At 50.2% G+C, this 12,175-nt stretch overlaps 1 protein-coding gene across 1 annotated transcript in view; it reads right to left on the minus strand.

Annotated features, from left to right (window-relative positions):
- Positions 1-9,091, minus strand: part of kcnq1.1 (potassium voltage-gated channel, KQT-like subfamily, member 1.1) — a 32,980-nt gene extending 23,889 nt beyond the window's left edge. Inside the window, exons 1-2 of the mRNA XM_060071954.1 lie at positions 8,304-9,091; positions 3,109-3,199 (exon numbers count right to left, since the gene is read on the minus strand). Coding sequence (XP_059927937.1) covers positions 3,109-3,199; positions 8,304-8,689 — 477 coding nt within the window. The 5' untranslated portion in view covers positions 8,690-9,091. The remainder of the gene's footprint in view (positions 1-3,108; positions 3,200-8,303) is intronic.
- Positions 9,092-12,175: the final 3,084 nt, after the last annotated feature.

A 12,175-nucleotide genomic window follows, 5' to 3' on the forward strand; every position in this document is an offset into this window, starting at 1 on the left:
ACATCATCCTAACATCATCACATCATCCTAACATCACCACTTCATCCTAACATCATCACATCATCCTAACATCACCACTTCATCCTAACATCATCACCACTTCATCCTAACATCACCACTTCATCCTAACATCATCACCACATCATCTTAACATCACCACATCATCACCACTTCATCCTAACATCATCACCACTTCATCCTAACATCATCCTAACATCATCCTAACATCATCCTAACATCACCACATCATCCTAACATCATCCTAACATCATCACATCATCCTAACATCACCACTTCATCCTAACATCATCACCACATCATCTTAACATCACCACATCATCCTAACATCATCCTAACATCATCACATCATCCTAACATCACCACTTCATCCTAACATCATCACCACATCATCTTAACATCACCACATCATCACCACTTCATCCTAACATCACCACATCATCACCACTTCATCCTAACATCATCCTAACATCACCACTTCATCCTAACATCATCACCACATCATCACCACTTCATCCTAACATCATCACCACATCATCCTAACATCATCCTAACATCACCACTTCATCCTAACATCATCACCACATCATCACCACTTCATCCTAACATCATCACCACTTCATCCTAACATCATCCTAACATCATCCTAACATCATCACCACTTCATCCTAACATCATCCTAACATCATCCTAACATCACCACATCATCCTAACATCACCACATCATCACCACTTCATCCTAACATCACCACCACTTCATCATATCCCTCATACGGGTCGGCTCCTTTAAACCAGTGATGATGTCATCGACCACGGCCGTGCGTCCTTCCTGTGCGCAGCAGACCGGTCGTCTGTGGTCTGTCCCCCGAAGGGCTCGGTGAGGGACAGCGGGACAGACCTCCCAGTGCCTCCAGTCTGAGTGCCTCAGACGTCCCAGTTCACACTGGCTCCTGGTTTAGGCTCCACTGAAGGCGGGGCCGCTCTGATCCGGACACGGTGGACTGGACTGTCAGAGGGCCCGATGTTAACGGTCCGAAATGCTCGTGAGAAGCGCCAAGCAGAAGTAGCTTTGTGGGCGGTTCTATGGCGATGTTGCTATTATAGCGGCGGATAAATTAATCTCGTGCCCGGCGCAAATCTAAAAAGGGCTGGTCTGAAGTAGCCTAATACCCCTAGGTGTGGTTTGGGCGTAACGTGCAATAAACCAATGAGAGTGCCGTCTCCCATCCCCTTTAAGAGCCATGAGCGCATTTGAATCTGACGAGTTGATGTTTTGACAGCGCACGCACACGTATGATATGCGGTAACTGGGGTTCTATATAATGATACACGCAATACATTAACAAACATCGTTTCTTACCAGTATTGTATGCATTATCGTTATCGACTTGTGTTCCTTATATGCATGCGCCCCCCGTTAATATACATCGCCATGGAGTCATGGACTGTATTATGCGTTACATGTTTAGTTTAAACAGATGGACGCACACACGCGCCCCCGCATTCATTCATTATTTTACACATACACACACGCGCGTCCGCATTCATTCATTGTTTATAACACTCGCGGTAAAACAATGTTTTCTCACAATCAAATACTCATCAATCCTAAAAGTTATGGGCTTGTACACGATGTCTGCATCAAGAAGATATGTGTTTGCTGCCCAGTGTTTCAGCTGTTCTTTCCCAAATAATTTACCAAGAATGGTAGATGAGAGAAGCAAAGTGCATGCGCGAGGTGCACAAGCAACATTTTGCATGCGCCCTTAAAATAGCATCTGAACAACGCGCCACTGCCTTTAAACCAGGCATTTCCTGGTTTGAGGCGGAATTGGTTTCTGAAACTGCAAAATAGCACCAGGGAACGTTTGTAGCAACGTGGCGCATGCGTCAGTGTAGAAAGTCAATTGCGTCGGATGCAAGATAGGGCCCAGAGAGTCCATCAATGGGTCCATGGATGTCCCCAGTCACATGATCCAGTCCCAGCCAATCACAGGCAGAGCTTCGGTCGAAGGCCTCCTCTGGAGCTAACCCACTCAGATATGACTGACAGACGTCGCAATCATCAGAGATTAAACCGTCGAGGTTGATATGCTAATGTCAATGCCCAGATGGCCAGCCCACACAGGGGTTTAACTCTGAGGAGGGGGGGCCAGAACATCACACAGAAGCCTTGTGCCGGTCACACTCCTCCTTAAGACCCCCCCCCCCTTTGTCCTCCTCTCCCAGCCTCGGGCAGAAGCGCCGAGTCATCCTGTCAGCGCTGATGGATCACAGGAGCTGCTCTCTGCCGGCGACGCTCCGCTCCCTCCACAGGGTCCTTACTTTTTGATGACATCATCTTCACATCTTCATGCTAAACACGTCGGCGCTCAGAGAGGCCACACGCTCACGTGAAGCCAACCGCTGTTAAAACGTGTTCTGAGACGGCAGCAGTTGGGTCCGACGGCGGCGCCATCGCCCCGCTCCCACGCGCCTCATGCAGATAGTCCTGACGCGCCCACCGGGACGTTTGGATCTGTGCGATTAGGCCCTGAGGAACGATGTTCTAATGAACTCCTCCCCAGAGACCAGAGAGCTGCTCACTGCTCTGCTTCCACCGGAGAGCGGGAGGGAGGAGCACTTCCACTGGGGACAGTAAACGTGTGTCTGGGCTTTAGAACGGATATGAGTGAGCAGGGTGTCTGCAGTGATCAGCTCCAGGAGGTCCGGTGCAGGGTCGGGGGAGGGCCTGTCTGCCCGGGTCCTTTAGACGGAGCCTGAGTGGAGACACACTCAGCATCATGAGGAGGAAGCCCCCGGTGGCCCCAAACCCAATCTATTAGTCTAATGTACGCCTTCACCTGGAACAGGAACAGGCATGGAGCGTCATGATGAGGCACTAGGCCAGGAACGACTTTGTTTAGTGCTGCCACCTGGTGGAGTTCATCAGAGCTGCACGCAATTATCCTAATCACTATCCTAACCCTAATCACTATCCTAATCATTATCCTAATCATTGTCCTAATCATTGTCCTAATGAGCATCCTAACGACAGAGTCAGCGGCCGAGGGATGAGGAGGAGGTCTGGAGGAGGAAGGTCTGACTCACCACCCAGTAGAGAGTCTCGTGGGCCAGGGTCTGGTACTGGTCTATGGTGGACAGCACACTGAGGATCAGACACGCCAACACGATGAGGAACCTGCAGAGAACACGCACACACACACACACACACACACACACACACACACACACACACACACACACACACACACACACACACACACACACACACACACACACATGCATGCACACACGTACACACACGCAAACACATACACACACGCACACACAAACACACACATGCACATGCATGCACACACAAGTACACAAACATGCACATGCTTGCAAAAACAGACATACACACACACGTACACAATTAAACACACATCAGGGACATACATCACTATGCAGCACCAATCATTCTATAGACTACAGTCTAGAGAAGTTATTATTCAATCTTCATGTTTGAGTTAGTAATTCGAATAGCTATATAGAGCTCAGCACTTTAGTATTTTGACAGCAGATTTAACAAGCACAAATTATCATAAATGAAAAGCGATGACAAGAATTTTCTCATAGTGCGATCAAGTGCAATGTCATGCATTATGTTTCAGGATAATTATATTTTTGAAATTGTATTTTATTCCTTCATCTCATGTACCAAACAAAGCAGGGCCAGTTTGATTTGATTTAGTTTATTTAACCTTGGAAAACTCCTTTACAATTGTGCCGAGGGTACAGTGAAGGTTAAAACATCGGGTAAAATAAATAATGTAAATAATACACCAAAGGATAACATTCAGGCACCAAAAGCCTTTTTCTCGATATTTTTTAATGTTGGCAGAGATTTATAAACCTGGTGAAACCATCGGTAAGAACAGCTTGTCCTGCCAGAGAGTCAGGATATCACACCTCCCTGTCCACCAGCATACCTAGATACACACACACACACACACGTACACACACACACACGTACACACACACACACGTACGTACACACACACACGTACACACACACACACGTGCACACTCACACACACACACCACTCCTTACACACACACACACGTACACACTCACACACACACACCACTCCTTACACACACACACACGTACACACTCACACACACACACCACTCCTTACACACACACACACACACCACTCCTTACACACACACACACACACGTACACACTCACACACACACACAACACTCCTTACACACACACACACGTACACACTCACACACACACACCACTCCTTACACACACACACACACGTACACACTCACACACACACAACACTCCTTACACACACACACACGTACACACTCACACACACACACAACACTCCTTACACACACACACACGTACGTACACACACACACACACACCACTCCTTACACACACACACACACCACACAAACGTACACAAACAGACACAATACTCCCTACACACACACACGCGCACCCACACAAAAACCTCCAACACACACGTACACACACATACACACACGTACACACACACAACGTGGACCGACCCTACACACAAACACCCGCACACACACACAAACCTCCCTACAAACACACACGCGCACCCACACACAAACCTCAAAAACACACACCACACACACACACACACACACACACACACACACCCAAACAACCCCCACACAATCAAAACACATACACCCACTCACAAACAGCCCCCCACACACACAATGCACCAACACACCACAGTCCAAAGACACACACACACACACCCCACACTCACAGACACACACAAACACGCAGACAAATGTGCACAAAGAACCGCACACCACATGTTCACAAACACACACATACACGTGCAAGAAACAAACACACTTAGATTTTCTTACGGCCACACAAGGTCAGAGATAGATTTAAAGTAACTAGAACACCAGGCTAACATTTCTTTGAGGTAAACATTGTATTGCCAGATGATAAGGGGTGAGATACTGGGCCAGCCGCAGACCGAGAGCACACAACAGCATGCAGAACGCTGTGGTGATCTGGAGCTGATACCAAACCACACAGAGAGTCCGCCGCACATGGACCAGGTCGGCCATCAGGCGCTCATTTGCTCACGACCCCTTGATGGGAGAAGGGCTGAGTCTTTATTCAAGGGGTGGACGGAGAGAGTGGAGGCTGACGCCATGGATCCCCGTTACGTTCCACTGTACAGAGCAGTGTTGGTCTGGGTGTCATGGTCGGCTCCGCAAGGACGCAGAGAAAACATAAAGAGAGAAAGGGAGACAGAGAGAGAGAGAGAGAGAGAGAGAGAGAGAGAGAGAGAGAGAGAGAGAGAGAGAGAGAGAGAGACAGAGACAGAGACAGAGAGATATGGAGAGATATGGAGTCTCATTGTAGGGTATGCACTAGCAAGGTATTTTGTGTATCCGAGGCGGTCGTTCTAAGCGTCATCACCGACCTACGTTCAAGCTACCAAGTAGGAAACACATGGATGCATGGAAGCTTAACTACAAGAATACAAATGTATGATTATAATTATAGATTATAAACGTCAATTATCTAGTTCTCAAAAAAAATAGAGAGAGAGAGAGAGAGCGAGAGCAAGAGCAAGAGAGAGAGACAGTTACCAAATTAGCAGCGATTTCACGCTCTTTCAAAGGTTCTATTCCACTACTTTCTGATACGGTTTCATTAAGTTGTTGATTATGAGTTTTTTCAATACTTATTGCACTGACATTAGTAAAAAGGAGATTTTGTATAATAATAGGACATTTTCTAAATCCCTTTCCTTGCTTAAAGGACAAGAGCCACTCCAGCCTTTAGAAGCATGGAAACAAAACAGAACTGCACTACTTTAGCACTCAGCGTACAGCTCAGTCTACAAACGGCTTCACTGAAATGTATTCACAATAGTTACACAACAAGGAATACATTTATAAAATGAAGGTAATGCAAGTGGAACAGCCAACAAGAAAGAAGTAACAACAAATGTATGCTTAATGCTTCCATATACTTACCCAAAACTTTGCAAAGAAGTTTTAAAACAAAACAGAATATCACTAATGTGTGCAAATTTACAAAATAAAATGTAATGGAATCCCTGAAAACACCTAAGTACATGCACTCACACACACACACACACACACACACACACACACACACACACACACACACACACACACACACACACACACACACACACACACACACACACACACACACACACACACACACACACACACACACACACACACACACACACACAGCCTACGCGGGGTGGGGGGGATATGGGTGTGCCTCCCTCTGAACTGGGTTCTGGGTCACTGATAAGGTGGTGCTTGTTCTTCGGTTTCCCTGCCTGCCTCCCCCTCACACACGCTGTCGGAGCAGAGAGGCAGAGCGGTCCGACCCCTGAACACGCCGGGGGGTTCAGGGGGTGTGCCCGCGCACGGAGACAGCTCGCGCTGAATACCGGCGGTGTAAAGAGAGGCCATGAGATGAAAACACACTTTTTACAACCTTATTAGCTCCCCCCCCCCCCCCCTAATTAAAATGATCAATAGTCTAATCATATCCTACATCATACACAAAAGATCACAAAGAAGATCAGATGAATCCAACGTTTCTCTCATTTCCTTAACATGAATCGAATGACCCTGAGGTTCTCTGAACGTTTCTCTGATTGCTGTTGGGGCCCACCGGGGGGCCCCAACAGCAATCTAGATGGGATGCGCTGCCCCCCCCCCCCGGTCCCAGTCCCAGTCCCCTCTCTGTCAGGTCCACTCGCCGCTCTCAGCTGAGCGGAGCGGAGAGGAGCCATGGAACCGCCCCTCACCCAACCAGCTGATTGTCTATTCAGGACTCATGGACACGAGGAGATGGGTGGACGGACGGACGGACGGACGGCCTCCCCCCCCCCCCTCTCCCCCCCCCCCCCCCCCCCGGCCCGGCGAACACGGACACATTAATTATCTTCATTTCCGTTCTAATTTGCCAAAATGAAAAGATGGAGAGGATAAAGTCTGTTCGTTATTTCCCCGGAAATGTTACGCCGATGTAGAATCAGGCCCAATAAAACCCCTCATTAAGGGGGAGGGGAGACAGAGGGGGGAGGGGAAAGGGGGAGACAGGGGGGAGACAGAGGGGGGTGTTGGGATGTCAGCAGTCCTCTTCAGATGATAGGTGTAGCCCGGAGGCCTTTGAAACCCACATTATAAAGTGTAATATCGGATGCACATGAACAGCACTTACTTTAAATAATGTGGACTCTTATGGTGAATACATTCAAGGACGCCATATGGAGGTCACGTCGGCGGTAAGCCCTGTTATATTCCCACAAATGCAAAGATACTTACGCACGGTAAGTATGGGAGTAAAATCCAGACTTTTTAATGATCTGTTTATTTGCAATCTTAAACTCAGACATATCATATTTCCGTGTTATGTCTTACATAATAAGGTTGTAAACCTTGTCCAGTTTAGGCCTCTTCCCTATCTATAAAACGTCATTATCTTGACACAATAAGAAACAGCCAAAGACAGCTTTGAGAAATCCAGAGGAATAAATGTTTGAAGGGAAGTGAAAGACATCTCACAGATAAGGCAGTGGTGGCGCCATACTAACGTATGACCTTCCTTGACTATTCACAGATCTGATTTGGATCGGCACTTTGTCTTCATATATATATTTTCAAAATACCAATGACCATATTTCACTATTTTCACGATAGCCTCGACTGTAGAAACACGGAGACACAGCTCCAAACGTGATGCCACTGGTCTGCAGGATCCTGTTGAACCGGACTGAATAGATATTACATATTGACGAGTTCCATCATGTTAATCAACTTTGTGTATCGTAAGCGGTGGCTTCTGTGGTCCTATGAGCCGAGAGGACGGGAATAGACGCTCACAACTGGCGGCATGGTGAGTAGGAGTGGATATGTTGGTAGCCTTCACTAAACAGATCACTAAACAGATCACCAAACAGATCACTAAACAGATCACCAACCAGATCACCAAGAAGATCAATAAACAGAACAACAAACCGATCACCAAACAGATCACTAAACAGATAACCAAACAGGTCACCAAACAGATAAGTCCACATGATTAAACTGATCACCAAACAGTTCACCAAACAGATCACTAAACATATCACCAAACAGATCATTCCACATCACTAAACAGATCCTTACGCACGCACCAATGTACGCAGACTACAACAGTTGGTTGAGGTAAACGGGGACTCACACTGTGAAGTGGTAGACGAAGCACTTCCAGCCCGACGGCCGCTCCAGGAAGTTGTAGACGCGCCCCTGAGCGTAGGCCCGGGTGATGACGACCGGTCGGACCCCCACGCTCCACACCGACATGCGCACCGACATCCGCGGGTGGGCCAGGTAGGGGTGGGGGACCGGAGCAAGGACCGGGCTCTCCTCGATGTCTTCATGGTGCTCCAGGGGCATGGTGTCGTTGTTCAGCAGCCGGCTGCAGTTGTTGTTAACAGCCCCCCCCCCTGGTGCCCCCCCCGGTCCGGGCGGCCCTGACAGCTCCAGCTCCAGGGGTCTGGGTCCGTGGGGGCCCGCTGTGCCAGAGGACCTCCGCTTCTCCCAGAGACTGGGCGAGGCGCTGGACATGCTCTAGCTGCCTGGTTCCTTCACTCACTTGAATCTCACTGTAGAAATTGGATGAGTTTGTTACTCGCTGGGGGAGTTTCCTTCTGAAATGGCGCGGATGTGTTCTCTTCATTCACGACTTCACTCTGCGACCGTCTGATGAAATCAAAGTCCGCGATGTTTGACGACTCACGGGCTGCTTTGTATTAACTATTGCAAGTGGTCAAACGGCCAAAAAGTACCCAAACATGTGTTGTCTAAGACAGTATGGTCTCAGATTCCTTACAATTTAAAATAAGAAAAAACTGGCATATTTTAGTGTCCTCAATAAAGGGATCTTCTGTAGCCAACAGCCATAGCCATAGCAGCTATAGCACTCAAGAAGTTCTTTATTCGGAGGACTTTCTTTCATTCCTGCCTTGAGGACCACGTGGTCTCCGGCCCACAGAGCGCCCAGGCTGGGCCTGACGGCAGGGGGTCCGACGCTGCGTCATTACGCACGACGCGTAGATTCAAACGAGAGACGATGTTGTTTCTATTTCTTCCCACCAAAACCATAGGTCGTCATAACATTCACAAAAGGTCCAAAATGAGCGACCAATGTGGTTTTCTGTGGACATTTGGGAGTGGGCTAGAATCACAGGCTTATGGGAGAAGTTATCATAGTATTTTCTCTTTCTTTAATTGGCTGAGTCTTGTAGGCTTACTCATGAAGGAGTATTTCTTTATTTTTTGAGCATCAATTTATTAAACTTCTTAACCAATACAATTAAGAAAATAGGCTTGTTTCCAACTGCCAGCCTGCTGACTGCTATCTGGACTAACATATTTATTTAATGTTTTTTTTCCCCTCAGCAAACTTTGGAGGGCAAACACAACTGGTCTGTCAGCCGCCGGGAAGTGAAGCCACGAGTCTTTGTGTTGACCTTGGCCAGGAGACTCAGGTAGAAACTTTAATAAGAGTCGTGTGGCTTCCTTCTGATGACAGCTCCTGTTGCCAGGTAGAGTTCGACCCGTCAGTCCACCAGCTCCCAGTCCACACCCTGAAGGTCAGCTGGCCTTCTGAGGCGCATCGTGTTACCGACGTGACGCAACACAGGACGCCATTGTTACCGTGACGATGTGGAGACGTTTTAATAGGCCGGTCTAATTACACACATATTAGTGTAGGCAGGAGAGGGGGGGGTTCTCATTACAGGTACATCTGAAGGAGCTCACAGTGCATTTCCAAACCCAATGTCGTGACAGTTTCTGCCCCATCAGATCTTTTATTCTTTAAATCGTTCTTTTGTTCATCCACTGGTTGGTTCGTCTGGGAGATTTCAGCCCCAGCTCCTTCCTTTATGAAGCTGCTGTCAGACAAAGCCCACAGAAGGGGCAAGCTGTTAGTCAGCCGACGCGGACCCATAACAGGGCTGTGTGTGACCGAGGCGGACACCAGAGGGCAGTCAGAAGACGATGACAGCGTGGCTAACTGCCCCGCCTGCCCCCTGGCGCTGTAGGCCTGCCCCCTGGCGCTGTAGGCCTGCCCCCTGGCGCTGTAGGACCCCTCAGTGGACAGCGGGCCGCGGGGTCCCTGGTACCGGGGGGGATCCGGAGACAGGGACTGCCGCTACACTTACCGCCCCCAGAGGCCCTGAACGCGCAGCTCTTATTGGAGCTCCACAAAGCAGTTTGTCATCTACACATGCCGTCCCCAGTGGTCAATTTAATCCAGAGCATGTACAGAGCTCCCTGCAGGCACTGCTGAGATGTAGGGGAAACTATACGTCCCCCGGAAAGCAGGCGGTTTATAATAATGAGGTGTAAACACACGCTTACTCCTAGTGTGCGGCCGACGGCTAAACGCCTTAAATGTGTAATCAGTCCTGGGTCGTTGGGGGGGTCTGCTTAGCCTTGATTAAGACTTGCTATTTCTGAAACATCCCTCGAAGCAACGGTAGATAAATTAGCCATCATCCTCGAATGCCTCTCTCGTCGCCACAGACGCAGGCTGCCATCAGAACCTGTAGGCCACGCCCCCACAGACGCAGGCTGCCATCAGAACCTGTAGGCCACGCCCCCCCGCTGCCCCCGGGGAGATCGAGAGGGGGAGGATCTGACGCTGTCACAGCCTGCGCGCTAAAGACGCTCAGAATGAGCCACCGTGACCCCGGACGCTGGACAACACGACAGGAAGCGGCACACTGGGCCACGTCCTCTGATAGATGGCTGCCCATAGTGCTGCACATCGGAGAAACAGAGGAAGGGAAGGAGCATCTCAGCAATCTATTGCTGTATCTATTCATGACGCAGATAAATCAAGCCCTCATAATTAGCGAGTGCCACTGCAGCCATTGTTGGTGTTCTTGTGCGTTGGCGGTGATATTTCAGCTGTTCTCTCCTCCTCTCTCCTCTCCTCTCTCCTCTCTCCTCTTTCTGCTCTCTCCCAGCTCCCTGCTCCTCTCCTCTCCTCTCTCCTCTCTCCTCTCTCCTCTCCTCTCTCCTCCCCTCTCCTCTCTTCTCTCCTCTCTCTTCTCTCCTCTCCTCTCTCCTCTCCCCTCTCCTCTCTCCTCTCCTCACCTCTCTCCTCCCCTCTCCTCTCTTCTCTCCTCTCTCCTCTCCTCACCTCTCTCCTCTCTCCTCTCTTCTCTCCCCTCCTCTCCTCTCTCCTCTCTTCTCTCCCCTCCTCTCCCCTCTCCCCTCTCGCCTCCTCTCCCCTCCTCTCTCCTCTCTTCTCTCCCCTCCTCTCCTCTCTCCTCTCTCTTCTCTCCTCTCTCCTCCTCCTCTCTCCTCTCTCTTCTCTCCTCTCTCCTCTCTCCTCCTCCTCTCTCCTCTCTCCTCTAGGCTGCTGCTGCCTCTAGGGTCGGAGCAGCTTTATTATTCTGTCGATGCGGCCGTCCTTGTGGTGATGTGCCCCCCCCCGGCCCCCCTCCGGCCCGGGCCCCAGATCACGTCTCCGGGGCTGGTTTAATGTGCCCGCCAGCCAGGCCGCCGCCGCGGGCGCCGTCCACCGCCAGGGGCCCACAGCGCTGGAGTGGACACAACAGAACCCACTAGGTGCGGCTGGGGGCTGGTGCCTCCAAGAGCTGCTCTGGGTCCCCGTCAGCCTGGAGCCTGGTGGATCTCTGGGTCCCGTCAGCCTGGTGGCTCTCTGGGTCCCGTCAGCCTGGTGGCTCTCTGGGTCCCGTCAGCCTGGTGGCTCTCTGGGTCCCGTCAGCCTGGTGGCTCTCTGGGTCCCGTCAGCCTGGTGGCTCTCTGGGTCCCGTCAGCCTGGTGGCTCTCTGGGTCCCCCTCAGTATGGAGCCTGGTGGCTCTCTGGGTCCCGTCAGCCTGGTGGCTCTCTGGGTCCCCCTCAGTATGGAGCCTGGTGGCTCTCTGGGTCCCGTCAGCCTGGTGGCTCTCTGGGTCCCCCTCAGTATGGAGCCTGGTGGCTCTCTGGGTCCCGTCAGCCTGGTGGCTCTCTGGGTCCCCAACAGCCTGGAGCCTGGTGGCTCTCTGGGTCCCAGAGAGCCTGTAGGCCTGGTG

The sequence above is a fragment of the Gadus macrocephalus genome, chromosome 14 (genome assembly GCF_031168955.1).
Source record: "Gadus macrocephalus chromosome 14, ASM3116895v1".
Taxonomy (NCBI): Eukaryota; Metazoa; Chordata; class Actinopteri; order Gadiformes; family Gadidae; genus Gadus; species Gadus macrocephalus.